General features: G+C 47.9%; 1 protein-coding gene across 1 annotated transcript in view; it reads right to left on the bottom strand.

Moving 5' to 3' along the window:
- The window catches only part of Col4a2 (collagen type IV alpha 2 chain), a 135,849-nt gene that overhangs the window by 80,252 nt on the left and 37,614 nt on the right, over positions 1-17,983 (bottom strand). The window contains exon 4 of the mRNA NM_001427256.1: positions 15,620-15,700. Coding sequence (NP_001414185.1) covers positions 15,620-15,700 — 81 coding nt within the window. The remainder of the gene's footprint in view (positions 1-15,619; positions 15,701-17,983) is intronic.

The following is a 17,983-nucleotide window of genomic DNA, read 5'->3' on the forward strand; positions in this document are numbered from 1 at the left end:
CTTCAGATTATAAATGGCAACTTTTTACCACCGAGTTGAGTGTTAATCAAGAGGTGTGTGTGCGCGCGCGTGCTGTCAATTTCTCCTGGTAAAAGTCCTACCGTATCTATTTAAGAGAACCCTTTATCAAAATTGTCAAAGCGGTATCTCCTGACGCCTCTACTTTTATTTACTTGGTGTGACACACTTTTTGTACCTTGTGCACACACATTAGCATGAATGCTTTGGGTAATCTGTGAAGCGACTGAAGGCATTCCATAAATAGAGCGGGCGTATTTATCAAGTATCTAAGGAAGAGGATGACTCACGCCTGTTGTCCCCAGCACCTGCTTCTGTACTTAGTCATCAGCAAGGCTGTGATTCAGAGATCTCTCTGGGGAAGCAGGCGGAAGACGGGTGCACATTGTTCTATGAAAACTCCGAGTCTTGTCTCTCTCCCTTAAGTCTTTATGTGTGCTGTGGAAAGAATTTATTCCACTTGGCTCACTAACAAGAAGCTAAAGCCATGTTACAGCTGTTTTAAGAAAAAAGGTTCTCCAGTGTCCCAGAGCACCCTGGGGATGCAACAGAGGCTTCATTATGGAAGGAGGTGCCTATGCTCCGAGTGCGAGCTGATCGACGCAAGTCCTTCTAGGCTACCACACTGCTTCTGTTTTCTGATCTGAGGACTGGTCCCACCAGCAGGGAACAAATAAATGATGTTGGTAGGTACAGGCTAGACCCAGGGAAACATAGGAGCATAGGAGTCCCAGAGCAAAGGCGTCCCTTTGAAATATGTTCTAAGAAAGGGATAGATACATTGAGTTCTTAGAAAGGAAAATAAAGCCCACGAAGAGGTGACGGTTTAAAAATCTACCATTATCAGTGAGAAGATGTTGAGAGGGACCTAGCAATGTGCTTTATACAACGAACGTAAGTAAATGCGCTTTAATCTGTCACTGGCTGGAAGTGAGGCAGATGACCCCTGACAGTGTGCAAGCTCGACCTCTTGGTCCAACTGGAGGATTCCTCAATGCAAATCCCAGAAGCATTAAGAAGGTACTTATCTGAGACGCACATCTCTGTGCCCCAGGCTGTGACACCGATCCTGTGTGTTGCTGGGACAATCCTTTCCTGTGGCAGGAGCCAGGAAACACAAGCTCATACCTGAGGCCCTTGAACAATTGGTTTAACAATTGTTTCTCTGTAGGATTTAATTTTTTAAAAGTTCCAACCTTTCTGAGGAAACACAGCTACCCAGATGTGTATGCATGAATTGGGCTGTGGTTTGTGTTGGGTCGCCGTGCTTGTAGAGGGGAGGGCGCACCAGGATTTCTTGGTTTTAAGAGACAATGAGGTCTTTGTGGAGACTTCTCACCTTCTGTTGTCTGATACTGGGGGTAAGGAGCTGACAACTTTGATGGTGGCCGGCCAATTCCTAGATTACCTCTAAGGTAATTGGAGATTCCAAAGAGTTAGTTAGCTTATGGAGTGTATAGATCAGAGCATATTCAAAGTGTTAATCTTTAATTTAAAAACTGGAGGGGTTGGGGATTTTAGCTCAGTGGTAGAGCGCTTGCCTAGCAAGTGCAAGGCCCTGGGTTCGGTCCTCAGCTCCGAAAAAAAAAAAGACAAAATAAAAACTGGAGTCATGCATACAGGTGGGCATCAATACTCTAGATTAGGCAACAGCACAGGAGAGGTTTCTTAAAGAAGAAATCTCCCTACTAAAGACGAAGTGCCTGGTAAAGGCTGCGTGGGTGTGCGGAGTGGAAAAGACCTGCGGCCCCTTCCAGCTTTTCCTTCGAGACAAAAGCATTCCAAAGGATTTCTTTGAAAACCTGCCTGGTCTGAGACTTCCTGGGACTGAGCAGCTCTTTTCAGACACAGAAGTCTGAAGGGGTCTCTGTCATCCTGATGGGTGCTGAGGAAGCTGCCTGGTGGATGGAGATAGCTCGGAGGGCCCATTCCGGAGCAGGAAAGTGGAGTTAGCTCTGGCCCTTTACCCTCTGGGATAATGAGGAGGAGGAGGAAGAGGAAGAAGAGGACGCTGTGTTTCCACATGGCTATCCCTACCCTGCTCCCACAGGTTGGCTGTTCCATGCCTAGTGTTCTTTCGGCACCACCAACTTAAGGAAGAGAGACCGAGTCGCCCATGGCAAATGCCTCCAGAGACGGGAAGGGGGCCAGCCCTGGACCTCTGTTGTAGGACAGAGCCTGCATGTACTATCATGGACGCTCTTAAGCCCAGTTCTGAGCGGGGAAGTGGGCCACGTGGTGGGAAAGCTGCTAGTGCCCCCGCTCAGCCCTGGTTCTGGCTTTGTCATCTGAGGCACGGTACCTGACAGCAGACACTGAGTGAAAGAAACTGGTGAGATGGAAGAAAAGGAGTTTTGTTAGAGGTGGCCCTGAGAACAGTCCTTTAGGTCAGCTCAGCCTTGGGTGTGAAGGTCACCCTGTGCATTGTAGAATGTTTACATCTGTCCCTGGCTTTACCACAAGATGGGGGTGGGGTGGGGGCGAGGGAGGAGTAGGAAAACTAGATGCTTGCCTCATTGTAGCGACTCTGCCCCATTTTACAGAGGGGGAACCTGAAGGGGAAGGGTGTGTCCTGTGTGCTGGGTGCCTGGGAATCTGTGTGTCGGAGCTGGAACAAGACTCCAAGATGAAGTTCCTCACGTGGGGTGTCATTTTCAGCCCTGGATGACAAACTGGTGTCCAACTGTAGGGCAAACTCTGCAACCCATATGCACATTAGCCTGCTGTGGGACGTCTCCCCCCCCCCACCACCTTGGGTAGGGGGGAGGCCTGAGAAAACCAGGGGTTGCAAGAACAACTTCCCAGACCCGCAGCCCCCACAGGAGAGCTACTGGCAGACCGTCAGAGTACCACCCTTGGCTTAGAGGAGGAGGCTTGAGAGGTTTCCAGGCCGGTCAGGGTGTTCTTGAGCTCAGGAATGCTCTGAGAGGGAAGATTTCATGAGACTGCGGTGGTGTAATCGGGCTAAGGTTAGGAGTGGGGGTGGGGTGCAGTGCAGGGCTGGACTGCAGCAAGCAAGGAGTTAGTGGACCACGGTGTCAAGGGACTTGGAGGGAGCGTTGGCCACATTTGCAGAAGCCTCCTGGTGCACAATCAGGTGACTCCCTGAGCACCAATGGGAAAGAGAGAGAATAGGGAGCTAGAGGATTGCAATTTCTACCACAGAGCTGTGTCCAAGAGGCATAAGAAGTGTACACAGATGGGGAGACCAAGAACCAATCTACAGAACTGTCTCCTCCCTGGCTCAGCTACTTTGTTTAGTAAAAGAAACCACCCATGGAGAAGTGAGGTTAAGGCAGCAGGAACAATTCTGGACCACTGAGTTTCAAGTATGTAAGATCGCCTCAGATATCCAAGGAAGCCCATTTGGGCCAGCACTGGATCTCAGTTCAAATTTTGGTCCCGAACTCTCCAATTATGTGATTCTAGGCACCTTCCTTTATTGTTCTTGATTTAATTTCCTCAAAAGTGAAACGGGGACTACTTCACAAGATCTATGGGAACTTCCTAGACAGAAAGTATTCCCAATAGTAGCCATATTACCATAGTAGCCAGGCGCATGCTACCTTCTCCTCTCCACAATTCATACCAAGCACTGGAACCAAACCCAGTGTGTGGTGGTAACTGATGTGGTAAACCTCAGCTTGGTTGCAGGCTTTGTGGGTTCTCTGGGATTCTTATATGGCTGTGCAGTGTTAGGTTAGGTCCTGGGCAAGCAGGGATCTAAGCAAAGATAACGTCAAATGGCGGTCTACTCTGGCGCACATACCACCCAATAAGAGGGCAAGGAAAGAACCGGGACAGGAAGGCACCAACGGGCAGATGTTGCAGACAGGTATATATCCAGAAACAGGCATTTGAAGCACATGTGTGTCAGAACGCTTGAGAGCTATGAGTTCCTACAGGTAACCCAGGGAGACCCTGTGCATGTGACTGAACCTAACGTTCTGGAGAGTGCACAGCCTTCAGTCTAAATTCTATGTCCCCGGGTTTCCTACTGAGCACAGACTCTCTTGAGAACACTGTTCTCCGAGGTATTTTGATTTTCCTTTCCAAAGAACAGCAGTGCAATACTTCACTCCCCAAAGAGCTCGACAGGGGATTCTCTAGCCAGGGTAATACACTCTTGAGGACACATATTCTGTGTCTGATGGACAATCAGGTCCCCGGAGGGAAAGAAGGTGGACACTGATACCCTCCCGTCTTGAAGATGTGCTACCTCACACTGTGTGTCTTTCAGGAGGCAGGAAGAAGGGGGAACCCTGACTCTGGGGAACCAAGTCAGTGTGAGGATTCTGAAGCCCGGATGTGTTATTAACATGAAGCAGGTACCCCCGAATGAGTAATATCCTAGGCTTGGAAAATTCACAAGTGAGTCATTATGCTTCTTTTTCTATTGGAAAAGAAACAGGTATGGGATATCCTACCCCTGAGAAAGGTGATGTGGTCAAAAATAAACTTTTAGTCCTACACCATATGGATGGTTAGAAATGGAGTAAATATCCCATTGTAGCTCACGTACATCAGAACCCACCTCAGTTTTGGAAATGCAATGCTATGAGTCAGAACAATGGCTTCCCACAACACCCATTGTGCACATGAAGACGGGAAACTCAGACACAAACAAGAGACAAACAGCATAACCTGCCAAGAAGATGCAGGAAACACTTGCTCATGTTCACCCCAAAAGTGGAACAAGATACTAATTATTATTCCAGATGAATGTTAAAAATAATACTCGATTTACTGTAGTGGCCACAAGATGAGATTTGAATACAGCATTGTTTAAAGGAAAACAAAACCTCTCGTTACATCCACTGTTTAAATTGGAAGATTTATCTTTGTAGGCTATCTTTCTTGGGCAAGTGAGATAAGATTTTTATAGACAAGAAAAAGCTATCTTCTGCAAACAACTTGTGTTAAAAATAATCACAGAGATAAACAAGCAATAAAAGGTTTAAATTTTAGACAACAGGACAATACTGCTGGTTTTGGTTGAAAGACTAGGATGTCAGTAAAACCCAGGAAGAGAAGCTATGGAGGACCAGCCTTCTCATTTCCACATTCCATGGTGCTCAGCTCAGAAGTCACTTGAAGGAAGGACAGGGAGTCTATGGGGTCTTCACAGACAGAAATTTACCATTAAACAAAAAAGTATGCTGAAGGACTCTGGGCAGGCCTTTGTGCCTATTACACTCCCATCCGAGGTCGTAAGGCCTCTTGTTCAAAGGAACCACCTCTGAGAGGGGACCCTGAGCCTGAGGGTGTGAGGTCAATGGTCACCGTCAATTTAATAAGTGTATTAAATACTGGTGTTCACGCTTCATTTACAGTGTCAGCATCTGTGAACTGAGGTGAAAATAGTTGGAACTCCTGGAGTGGGGTTGGGGGGCAGTGGAGAGCCAAACAGAGGAGGAGTGTATGTGGGGGTTCCCCAGATCCTTAGGGTACAATTTAATCTTGGCTTTGCTGGCCTGCTTTCTAGTCTGTGAGCCGACTCCCTGAATACGTCTGGAGCTCGTGTGGTTCGATGCCAAGAATAAACAGGGATCAACAAGGGACATGGGGACAATTGGAGAGTGATCTTGGGGTACAGCCAGCCTCAGACCACAGGCAGCAAAGTCTCAGTGTGTCTGGAGGTCCCATCTCAGCGTCTATGGCTGTGGCTGGAGGAGAAGCATGTGTAGAGGGAAATAGCAGTCAGTGAGCCTCTCTGGGTTTGATACAGACATGGATGAACCTTAAAAGGCAACAATGCTTTCAAATAACCTCTCAGGACATTAGAAAAGGACACACTGTGCCTCTTTTTAAATTTTCAGAGAAGTGCTAAAAATAACAACATTCCCATAGTGTGCAACATTAGCCAATCGAAGGCTTTTCTATGATGGTAAGTTGCTGATCTAGAAAGACAGAGAGTATGCACGATGTATGTAAATGCCTATATGTGCACATACATGGCATGCAGACGCTACAGTGCTAGGCATGTTGGCTGCAGCACGTCTTAGTTCCAGGAAGCATGATGGCAGCCAGAGAGTCTCTTCCTATTTCAGCGGCTGCTGGGAGGGACACGTTGTCATGAGGATAGGTCTTGTCCCCCGTAAATGTCAATGTCAGAAGACAACTTATTCAGCTCTGCCATTGGCTTTGGCTTTTCCCATGACTCATCTCTCCTTCCAAGATAGCTGACATTTCTGAAGGGCACCCTTTTTATTAAGTTTTATTTCCCTCTACCAAAGAAGTCGTTCTCATTTTCCACACTTGGGAGGCCATTTTTCACCCACAAAGTCCTTTCTGTTTATTTCTTTGTTGCCTTGTTCTCCTTGAGGGTATGCAGACAGCCACATACCCTGTCTACCAATGCTAACCTCAAAATAAAGCCCCCAAAATACCAGTGGCAATTCACATTTAGAAACATCCTTCTTGGTCCATGGCCAGCTTCATGGGATGTCTGTGTTTGAATTGGGTCAGATTTAGAGAGAGACAGACAGACATACAGAAAGAGACATGTAGGTAGACAGACAGACAGACAGACAGACAGAGAGAAACTGACAAGAGAATCAATGTGGCCCCCTAAGGAGAACCTGCTTCCCCTGCTAATGCACTGCTGCCCTTTTCCTCTTTCTCGCCTGTGGTGTTGGAAATGAACCCTAAGCCTTCATGCACAGCTGGCAGCCATTCTAGCACTGAGCCATACCCAGCCTAACCTTGGAAGGTTTTTTTTTATTTTGTTTATTTTATTTTATTTTTTTGTTTGTTTGAGTGAAGCTGTGAGCTTTCATGTGGGGACTCCATGTTGAGTGACAATCCCAAAGAAGAGCTCAATCCTGCAGCTGGGAGGCTTTTGAGCCTAGCATTTACCAGCTGTCTTGTTTCGTGGTGACACAGTATCTCACGTAGCCTTGGCTGTCCTGGCAGTCCCTATGTAGAACACGTGCACAAAACACTTTTATCTCCTCTGTTCTGCCTGGATCTCACTCTGGAAGATGATGAAGCTGTTCTGCCTTTCCTTTTCCTCCTAGGTTACCAGGAAAGCCTGACAGATTTCCATCTCTGGAGCCATCCAGGAACAAATGGGCATTCCTCAGCCTCACAGTTTTCTTCTTCTCTTCCTTAAAATGCAGTTGGGTGCCCTGTCAATTGTCTACTTGAGTAATTTCTTCACTGTATGCAGAGAAGTGGGATTGTTTGTAAAATGTCAGGAAGGGTTTGCTTCTGCAGCTGCTTCATGATTGTCATCTATCTGTCTGTTTTCCTGTCTCTGCCGCCTCCTCTTCCTCCTCCTTCCTCCTCTTCCTCTTCCTCCTCCTCCTCCCCCTCCTCCTCCCCTTCAGGGTGGAGGTAGCCACAGCTGTTCTGTAACTACATAGACCAAGCTAGCCCTAAACTCACAGAGGTCTGCCTGCTTCTGTCTCCTGAGGGCTGGGATTAATGGCACGTATGCTCCAGTACCGTCTTCCTTTCTTGTAAGTTGGCAATGGTACCTACAGCTTGGGGCACACAGTTGACCCCCAGGGGTTCATGCAGCTTGTGGGACTGCTGATGATAAACAAGATCTGCTGGTTCTGTGGGCTGGGCTGGGCTGGGCTGAGAAGCCTAGACCAGCATATACAAAAGAGAACGGCCTTTTCCAGAGCGTGCTTTGTGGATTTTGTGTCAACTCAATGGATATCGCTGGTGCTGAGGCCAACACACAGCCACTTTCACCAAATCCAAGAGAGGCCAGTTTGGCTGGCTGACGTTGACTAGGATGTGGTACATGGATGTAATAAGTTCTCAGAGAGCATTTATCAGGAGCCCTAAGAATGTCACACACATAACTTGCATCTTTTTAAAATGCAGTTATTCCCACGCACAGCCTGGACCCACCAGTGTTCTTCGGTTTTTATTACGGAGAACCCAACCTCAAACCATCTGTTTTCTTTATTTAAAACAGGCTTTAGGGTTGAAGATCAGTTCTGTGCCTCCCAAAGACAACAGTGCAGTAAAATCCAATGCTGAGAGGGTCAGGGGAGCCAGGGAGTTGCATACCTCACCCACTCTGCGCTAACTGCTGCTTCTACTCCCTTTCTTCTTTTCTGTTTTTCTTTTTCTATTGTGGTCCCAAACCTTTCAGAAAGGACTTGGGGAATGTAAATGTTTGACCTCTAGTGAGCGTGTCCTTTCTACCGTCTGTGTGTCAAGGGGAAACTGGCCAATGAGTGTTTGTCTGGGGCAGCATTTCCAGGGGCTATTCCTGCAGATCTTCTAGAACGTCAGTGTTGGTCGCTGGACTCAGGGATATTTTGATCTTTCTAATCAGTGGGGACATATGGCATTTGGAAGGCTGCGTTATGCTTCCCACATGAGTCAGACAACTGACTACTTGAATGGTTACTTGTCCTCACCCCAACAAAGAGCTTGGGGAAGACAGAGGGCTGAGCTGCTCAGGGCCACAGGATGGCCAGCTTAGGACAATTCTGAGATCCCCAAGGCTGTCAACAACAAACTAGTTTAGTATTTGCCCTGGTGCCAATGACAGAAACACAAGATGGATGTGGCCTCTTCCCTTTGAATGTTGAAGAGAGCGGTTCTTGCTGTGGCAGAGATGGGGTCCTATAAACCCCAGAACCCATTGCATGCATGCACGGGAGAAAGAGTGTTGCGTGATGGGTCACTGTACCATAGTTTCCTCTGATTATTGTTTTAATACGTCTAAACTAAACTGAGGAGAGCAGCTGGGTAAGTGTGCAGACTCTGTTATATTCTCTTCACTTCTGCGGGCACTGGACAGAGCCAGCCCACAGGATGCTCGTTTAGAGCCTTGCGCAGACTAACTCTGAAGGGCCTTTGTGACCGGCTGGACTGTCAGACAAACTGCGTCACCCCTTCCATATGGAGACCTAATGGTCCCAGCTGCCCCCACGAGGGAGATAAAGCCACACAAGGTTCTTGTAACACCACACAACATTTTCTCACAACTTTGGCCTTTTTAGAGATCCCATAATTGTTAAGCATGAACTGGAAGTGTAGAAAAGAAACAAAGACCTGGAGAGCAGCGTGCCTTCTCTCACAGAGAGGGGAAAATGCTTGAATGCCCATGGGAAAAATGCTTTAATGCCCAACTTGTCAAAACATTCCATCAAGAGGTGGGAAAGGGAAGCTGACTGAGGCCAGAGCCCTTGTCTGGTTTACAAGAAGCTTCCTTTAACTTAGGTAATCAGTGGCCTTTGGGAACCCGTGGGGACCAGCAGGCTCCGACTTGCCATTCTTAGTTGGTGGACCGTATGGATATGACTCCCTGTGGAGGAGTGATCAGAACTCTCAGATAGGCCCTCTCTACCTGCATCAACTACATTTCTATGCCGAACTTCCAGACAAACAACTACAGCTTTTACCCTGTTTTTCAGAAAACACCTGCCACCAGGAACCAGGCGATAAAAGGGTTAATTTTTCTCTGTACTTCATTGCCTCCTCTGAGCTAGAAGATTCCTTCTCCAGGGCTGGCTTGTTCGAAGGTCCAGAGGGCATCTGTGGCTTGGGAGACAGTGGCTCTCTCTCTGATCCCCAGGGAGGTGGGATTCAGGAAGGATTCTGAGAGGTGGCTCTGAAGCAGCTGCCTTCCTTAGCAACTTTAGGAGTCAAGACATTTAACTATGAAAGAGTCTGTCAAAGGCTGCCAGCGAATCATCAGGGCATATGAGTGTACAGAGCTCGTCGGAAGAGACGAGGGTAAACGACACATCTAAAGGCTGCGACTCCTGGAGACAACCCCCACCATATCAGAGTGTCACTGCGCATGGCCGAGTCTCTGTCTGGTGTCACCACCGGTCAGGTTTTATCATGCACTGGCTTAGCTTAGTAAACAGCTAGGATGTGAATGCCTCCTGTTAAGGCCAGTGAACTTGCACCAAAGACTTCCCCATGCCCCATTATTTGTTAATGCATTAATTAATTAATTTGCTGGTATGAACAAACCTAGAGTAAGGCTTAGGCAAGTTCAGGTGAAGGGGATGATGGCTTCAGAGATGGTGGGCACGCGTCTTCCTTGTCGAGTGTGTATGTGTGGGGAGGGTGCTGATGATTGGATTTTGGAGATCAAGCATACTGGGCATGCGTGGCTCCTCAGCCGCGCCTCGGTTCTCAGCACGCCATCCATGGCGTCCTTCCTACAGTGATGCTCTGTGCCCCTGTTCAGTGAACCCATGTCAAAACTTGTTTTTTAGCAATGTTTTTTCTTTCTGTAGCCCAGGAGGCAGTTGGGTCGCCAAAGTCCCCAGCATGAGAGCTACCAGACAGAAGGGGGTCTCATCAGAGAGACACACGGAGCCTCACATTTGAAAAGCAAGAAGATCAATGCTTCTTAGAGGCCTCAGAGAGAGGCAGAGAGCTAGGTGACCCCCCCAACCTCCTAGAAACTCCTTTTACAGGCTGATTGAGAGCTCATCAGTCAGTGGTCTACCCAGCTGGACCTCAGCCTATTTACTTTCGAGATCAGATCTCATTGCAAAGATCTGAGCTGAACAGGTCACACATCCTGGTCGAATGTCCAGGCAACCCTGGCTCTCTATTGTCCCGTTCTTCCCTGGGATACACTACCTAGGATATCCTTACACACTGACTGAGAGTTCATTCTCTTTCTCTCTCCCTTTGTTTCTCCCTCCAGCCTCTCCTCACCAGAGCTGACCTTAAAGCCACAGCTGACCTCTGTGCCTGCACCCTGGGCTGGCCCATCTCCTTCACTTGAATTTATCAAGAGTCTTAGAATGGGGAATGCAGCAGCTAGACCTTCCTCATTTCCCGGAGGCACCCATGTCACGCACACACCGTGATCAAATTTTAAGAATTAAAGGGATTTTAATGGAGGCAATGGAGTGAACCAGAACTCACGGTTAAACATTACATGATAGAGGATTATGGGTAACAAACTGAAAAAAATGAACTAAAGTCAACCTCACTGGTTCTTAACTCATGGGTCGTGATCCCCTTGGCAAACCTTCATCTCCAAACACATTATGGTTCATGACAGTAGCAAACAGTTATAAAGTAGCAATGAAAATAATTTTATGGTTGGGCGGGGTGTGTACTGGCTGGTTTCGTTTGTCAACTTGACACAAGCTGGGGTTATCTGAGAAAGGAGCCTCCCTTGAGGAAATGCCTCCATGAGACCCAGCTGTAATGCATTTTCTCAACTAGTGATCAGTGAGGTAGGACCCAGCCCACTGTGAGTGGGGCCCTCCCTAGGCTGGTAGTCCTGGATTCCATAAGAGAGCAAGCTGAGCAAGCCAGGGGAAGCAAGCCAGTAAGTAACATCCCTCCATGGCCTCTGCCTCAGCTCCTGCTTCCTGCCCTGCTTGAGTTCCAGTCCTGACTTCCTTGGGTGATGAACAGCAATGTGGAAGTGTAAGCTGAACAAACACTTTCCTCCTCAGCTTGCTTCTTGGTCATGATGTTTGTGCAGGAATAGAAGCCCTGACTAAGGCAGGGGCTCACCACTATCTGAGGAAATGTATTAAGGGGTCACAGCATTAGGAAGGTTGGAAACCATGCTCTGCACCAACCTTGGAGAGTCATGGAGCTCACTCACAAGAAGCTGTCTTCACCTGTCCCTCTCTGTTTTCTGTTTATTGTTAGATTATGATGCCCATGGAATTCACTCCATGAATTTTCCACTCAGTTTCCCACTGAGCTGTCTGCTGGCTTCACAGTGTATAAGAAGACAGGGCAGGTTAGGAGGTCTTCAACCATCTGTTAGAATTGCGTGTGTCGTAATTCACCAGAAGAGGAAGGTTAGACTCCTGTTTTGCTGCTCCTGGCCTGAGGGGGGATGTCGCATGCGGAGGCCCCTGCCACAGTCCCCACCTCTTCCTACTCCAGTCCTAAGCCTCACAGGAATTTTCTAGAGACTAGTGGTTCTGCCTGCAGGAAGCCATGACCACCCCAGTTCCCCCAACCCCCGCAGCTCAGCACATGGGGTGGAGAATTGTGCTCTGTGTATTTTACGCAGACTCTGTAACTTGAGCATTCTCTTGGAACCGGACCACAGTGCATTTGTGATTTCTCCTTGGAGTCCAAAAGTTATCCAGTGACAGAGTTTCTGCTGTTGGCTGTCACCATGGTGAGAACACAGTAACGAGGGTACCGTGTCCATATAAGGCCTGAGTTAGCTGAGCACAGCCTGCAGGGAGGCTGTGTGGCAGCTACAGCAGCACCGTGGGGAAAATATATGGTAAGCGACCCCAGGGGAACCTGTGAGAAAGCACTCACCACTCACAGGCTCCCTGGAGTCAGACTCCGCCCCACTGCTATTTTTATAATAACATTATTTAAGAAAAATATTATAGAAGTAAGAGCAGTTCAGAAGTAGCCCTGCTTTCTGCAGAAACATGTGTGGGTGAATATATGTTACAAGTCCTTTCTGCATGCATGTAACTGGAAACAGATACATAGTTGTCCGGGGAAGGAACTACCTTTGGTAAAATGTCTAGTGACATGGTCAGGAAGGCACACACAGTGTCATCACGAGTCTCCCTATCGGCTCTGTCTTACCCTGCAGCATCCGGTGTGATCCACTTAGAGTAACATAGCGAGTGATGACTGAGCCTGCATCCTCGAGGTGTCTTTCTGTCCTCTCACGGGTGCAAGGACGCAAGGGTGAGATGGAATCATGGGAGTGCACCCTGCCATGTGACTGGCCCCTTGACCGTGAGCATATTGGGAGGATGACACGAAGACGACGACCTCAGTGGCTGTGCTGGGGACTCCCTAAATTGCAGACATGCAGAAACCCTTGACAACTCCTTCCTGGAACCTCTAAGAAGAGACCGTGTGGCAGAGCACACTGCCCTGCAGGCAAGTCTCCATTCAGACGTATGTGTGGCCTTTAGGGAGAAAAACATCCTCACAGAGACATCCCGCAAACCTCTCATCTGTGGGCTCTGCTCTGGGTAATCATAGCCCACGTGGAATGCCAAGCATGGGGGCTGCTCCTTGGGCTCATTCTGGCTTACCCCAGTGGCCAGAATACAGGGTCCTCCTGGGGTCTAACCATTCCCTTGCCTGGTTCTAGAGGCATCTACACAGCACTAAATGATCGGCTCTGTGTCCATATAAGGAGGCTGAGTCAGTCAGAGCCTGGGGAGCCAGTGCCTGAGGTTGGACACCTTCATCGCTCACAAATCATCCCACCCTTGGCAAGGTCCCTTAGGGAGGGACCAGGAGGATTTTACGTATTAAGAAATGAGGCTGGGAGTGGTGCTGTGCACACCTTTAACCCTAGTACCCAGCAGGTAGAGGCAGGAGGATCTCTATGAGTTCAAGACCGTCCTGATCTACATAGAGAGTTTCAGGTCAGTCAGGACTACATAGTGAAACCCTATTGCAAAATAAACAAAATAAATCTAAAATAAGCAGTGCAATTAAATAAATAAATAAATATAATTTATGGTATATAGGTCTGTCCTTTTAAAATGTTGGCAAATGATCTTCGGCTCACAGTCGCAAAAGAACTCAGTCTAAGCAGAGAAACCCTTGACTTGAGCTAAGCATCCCTGCTTTCAGAACTGGGGTTCCTTATGCACACCTGTGATCTCTGTGATTAACACAGTTTTCAGTCAGCCAAGTCAGCAAAGGAAAGAGGGCCCTTGTCATCAAGATCTCCTGCAGGTCCTTGAGGAGGGGACAAGGGTCATGCTGCAGAAGAGGAATGGGAACAGCTGCTCTAAATGCTGATGGGGACAGACAGATCTGGGTGAAGCTCACCGGAGACTCAAGAGCCATTGTGACTGACAGCTGAGAGACCAGCGTCACACACACCCAGTTGCTGTCCAGCTGTCCTGGTGAGGCAAAGGTGAGGCCGGCAGGGTGAGGTCCCGGAAGGAGAGATGTAGTAGACAAGGGTGGCTCTGTGTGGAAAACTACTCTCCACAACTCCACACATGCAAACTGGCCTGGGGACCAAGCCTAGGCCCTAACCTTGGGGATGCTAAGCATAGGATCCAATACTGAGCTCCATCCACCCTAGTGAAAAGACTACCTCTGTTATAAAATGAAACATAGTTTAATTGCATCTTATAAGACTTAAAGAAATAGTTGATAGTCCGGGTTCATTAATCGTTAAAGGGTCTAAAGTTATTTAAAAATTCAGCACATGGTCAACATGTCTGAAGACAGAACAAAAGTAAACTTTTGTTTTCAGCCTATAATATAATAAGATATCCAACACTGAGGCTACTAATTAAAAAATGTATGGTTCACACAATAATAAGCCTATATAGTAGCTGCAAAAGGCAGACGGGAAGAGGAAGAGAGAGGGAGAAAGAGGAATAAAAGGGTGGGAGGGGAACTGATTGAGAAGAAGGAGTGGGAAAGTGTGGGGGTGGGGGTGAGGGAGGGGAGGGGAGGGGTGGGTGTGGGACACAGCACCCTGTGAGCGAGTATGATATTGTCAAAAAACCCACGTTGCTCAATGAAGAAGAATAGGATATGCATATACCTTTTTTTTTTTTTTAAACAAAGAAGCATTAGTGTATTGTGTGTACCAGAAAGTCTATCTTTTCTGGCAAAATGGCTCAGCAGTATAGAGTATGTGTTGTTTTTACAGAGGACATAGTTTAGTCCCAGTACTTGTGTGGTGGCTCATAACTACCTGTAACCCCAGTTCTGGGGGATGTGACGACCTCTTCTGGCCTCTGTGAGCACAGCACACAGGTAGTATGCATACAAATATGCATGTAAACATTCAAACACATGAAGTAAAAAATGAAAATTTATAAAAAATAAAATAACCCTGAAACTGAACCACCAGTTTTAAGGGCAAAAGAGCAAAAGAGCAAAAGCAATCACCCGAAGACTGAAGGAACTTGTTAAACCTGCTGCCTTCTGGGAGACCTGGTGACCACTCGGGTGCCATGGTGATCTCTCAGGCGACATTCTCTTTACTTGTCTAGGAAGTGACCCTCATCAAGCACACTCAGGGTACAAGTGATTTCAACCTTGGGAATCTTGTTCATGGGGCAATTCCCAAAGCTCTCAAGTTTTCACACACCCATGTTGCATCACTGGGGCAACCATGTTCTGCTTTATATAACATAAGTTTCTTTATAAAATATTTGCCTATGTAACCATGAGTCTAAAACATCTCTGTATTAACACACACACACACACACACACACACACACACACACACACACACACACACAATTTTAAAAACCAACCTTCTGTCTTCCCTGCATAGCACAGTGTCCTCTTACCATCCTTCCCTAAAGATTACAATATATCATGCAGATGCCTCACATTTAGACACATTGTTGCAAGTAACCTGCAGAACGAACTCACAGGAGACCAGGCACAGCCTAGCGGCTGGGCTATATAAGGAACTTGGGCATTCTCAGGCTTTGGTACCCAGGCGTCTCTGGAGCCAAGTTCCAGAGTGACTACCTGGAGACATCTGTGTTTGTGTATATTCATCACCATGAGAAATAGGACAGTGGTTCGATTGGAGCCCATTTTGTGACTTACTGCACGGTGGAAAGGAGTCAGCTGTACTGTGTCAGAGTAAAGTGTGATCGAACCGCCAATCTAAGGCACTTTCAAACAGCGCCAAGAAACATTTTGCATGACTTACCCGTGCTCCTTTCTCCGGGAAGCACTGGCAGCCCCCACTGCAGTCTCTCCCTCCGCAGGGCACATCCGACTTCTTCACCCCCTGTAGAAACCAGAAACAAGACAGAGTTTACTTAAGAGTGTCATCATATCCTGCCTGTGGGCCCTTTCTCTAACATCAGAGCTTCATTCAAAATGGTCCACGAGCCCTTCTTAGCACAGACGTAAGTAAGGTCCCCACCCCTGTGCTGTCCCATGCATGTGCAGCCTCACATCTGTCCACACCCCACACCACTGTAGCACGCTTGTGGCCCTGAATGAGACAAAAGCTCCCCCCCCCCCCCCAGCACAAGGGCTTGGTGCTGCCACAACACACGCTGCCTGGGACAGCCTTGGAAAGAGCACTGACTCCAGATGCTGAGCCAGGAGCCTAGACTCGAGGGCCAGAGGAAACATTCCTCAGACCCAAGGCTGCCCGGGGAAACACAGTCACAGAGTCCAGGAGGTAGACTCTCGGCGGCCTGGAGATGTGAAGGCAAATGAGCCATGGCGGGCAGGGTAGGACTACTCCAGCTCCTACCATGTAAGCGCAAAAGAAGGAGGTGCTTGTGAGGAGGTAGGCCTGGGAATACACCTGTCAGCACGACACCCCCAACAGCACTGCAACTCAGGTAGACACTCCGGAAAGTCCACTCCCTTCTTTCTCCCCCTAACACCCATCCATTCTCTTTGTGGAGGGAAAACTGAGGAATGAGCCTTTTCTAAGTGTTGGGTTGTTTAGCTGAGGTGGCTTCTTGAGTCTCCAGGGCACTGGGGGGTATTTTCTCACTTCCTTGTCTCTATCCCAACATTTCTAATGGACGAAGAATAGAGCCTAGATCACCTGACCAGGGCTGGGGCTGGGGTGGGGCAGGATGGGGCTAAGGGGGTGGACTTTTTCCTCTCAGACTATGCCCATAGGATACAGAAAATTAAGTACCCTGACTCTCTTTCTTCTCTTCTTATCTAAGTCAAGCATCAGCTGTAGTCCCCACAATCCCCCACAGGTATGATAGGATAGTCTTTCCCCATGCTGGAGCAGGAGGGAGTGCACACGAGAGACTCAGTCCTTCCCATCTTGACCACAGTCTGATGCCATTCAACCCAGGGAGCCCAGGTTGTTGGCAGTCACACCTATGCAGACACTGCTTGCTTCTGACAGTCACTCAGCCAAGCTTTCTGCAAGTGGGGCCCAGCAGATGACTGTACCCCTCCAACGTCAAAAAGGTTTTAACCACAGAATCAAAACTATCTTTCACACTTATATATTTTTGGGCACACAGGGAGGTAGGTGGGATCTGGCTCTCTCTTTGGAATCAAGTGGGTTCCTTCACATGTTTTATATGTCCTGCGGAGTCCAGGATTCATCCACAAGCCACTGGGTATGCAGGCCACCACAGACACCTGACTCAGCACCATCCGGCCACAGTCAGTTCACCTTGGGGATCTGCAAGCCTCTGGGCTCTTTTTGTACAGACATAGAAGTTTTCTCATTGGCTGAGCATTTCCTCCAGCGATCCCACTCCACAGTCCTGTAGTTGGGGGCCTGATAATGATTCTCTACCTAATCTATGGTCAAAAAGCCCAGCATTCTCAAATCTTTTAAGTAGTAATTCCCCTAGAGCTCTTTCTTGGGCTAATAAAACAACAGGAGGTCCGTGGGGGTAAGAGTAAACATATATAAAAATACTTTAATGCCTTTGAAATAGGAATCTGTGTTTTTACAGGTTTTGTGTGTGTGTGTGTGTGTGTGTGTGTGTGTGTGTGTGTGTGTCTTCAGCACACATTTACACTGTAGCTCATCAAGTCCAGGTTTTGAAGATAATATTTCTAGAAATAAGGTGCTAGAAGAAATTCGAGTTTCGTAAAAGACCCTGGGCACCGAGGCACGAGCCTGGATGGGTCATACCTGCCATGTGACCATGACCCGACTAGACAGTTATCTTGGCAGTCGTCTCTTATTTGCCGATAATTCACTCACGAGTTGTTGGGAGCATGGCAGGACATCCTCAGTTTAGAAGGTAAAGACCTATGTTCACACATTCTCCGTCTGCCATTTCACAGGGTATTTTTAATTTTGATTTTTAGAGCCACTTGCCAAATCTCTGTAGGTTAAAATGATCTTACAGGTTTCCAATGGATCCAACAGGCTTCCTAGTCTGAAGGTTGGGGTTTCCCCTGTGTTTAATTGTAGAAATTGTCATAATACAGGGTGGAGCACACTGAGGGCCCAACACAGCTCTGGGAGGGAGGCGGCCCTCAGACATCAGACCAGTTCTGCCATCGTCTTTCCAGCCATCTCGCCTGTCCTGCAGAGGCTCTCTTACGAATTCCAGCATCTGCAAGA

Source organism: Rattus norvegicus, chromosome 16, assembly GCF_036323735.1.
Source record: "Rattus norvegicus strain BN/NHsdMcwi chromosome 16, GRCr8, whole genome shotgun sequence".
Lineage (NCBI taxonomy): Eukaryota > Metazoa > Chordata > Mammalia > Rodentia > Muridae > Rattus > Rattus norvegicus.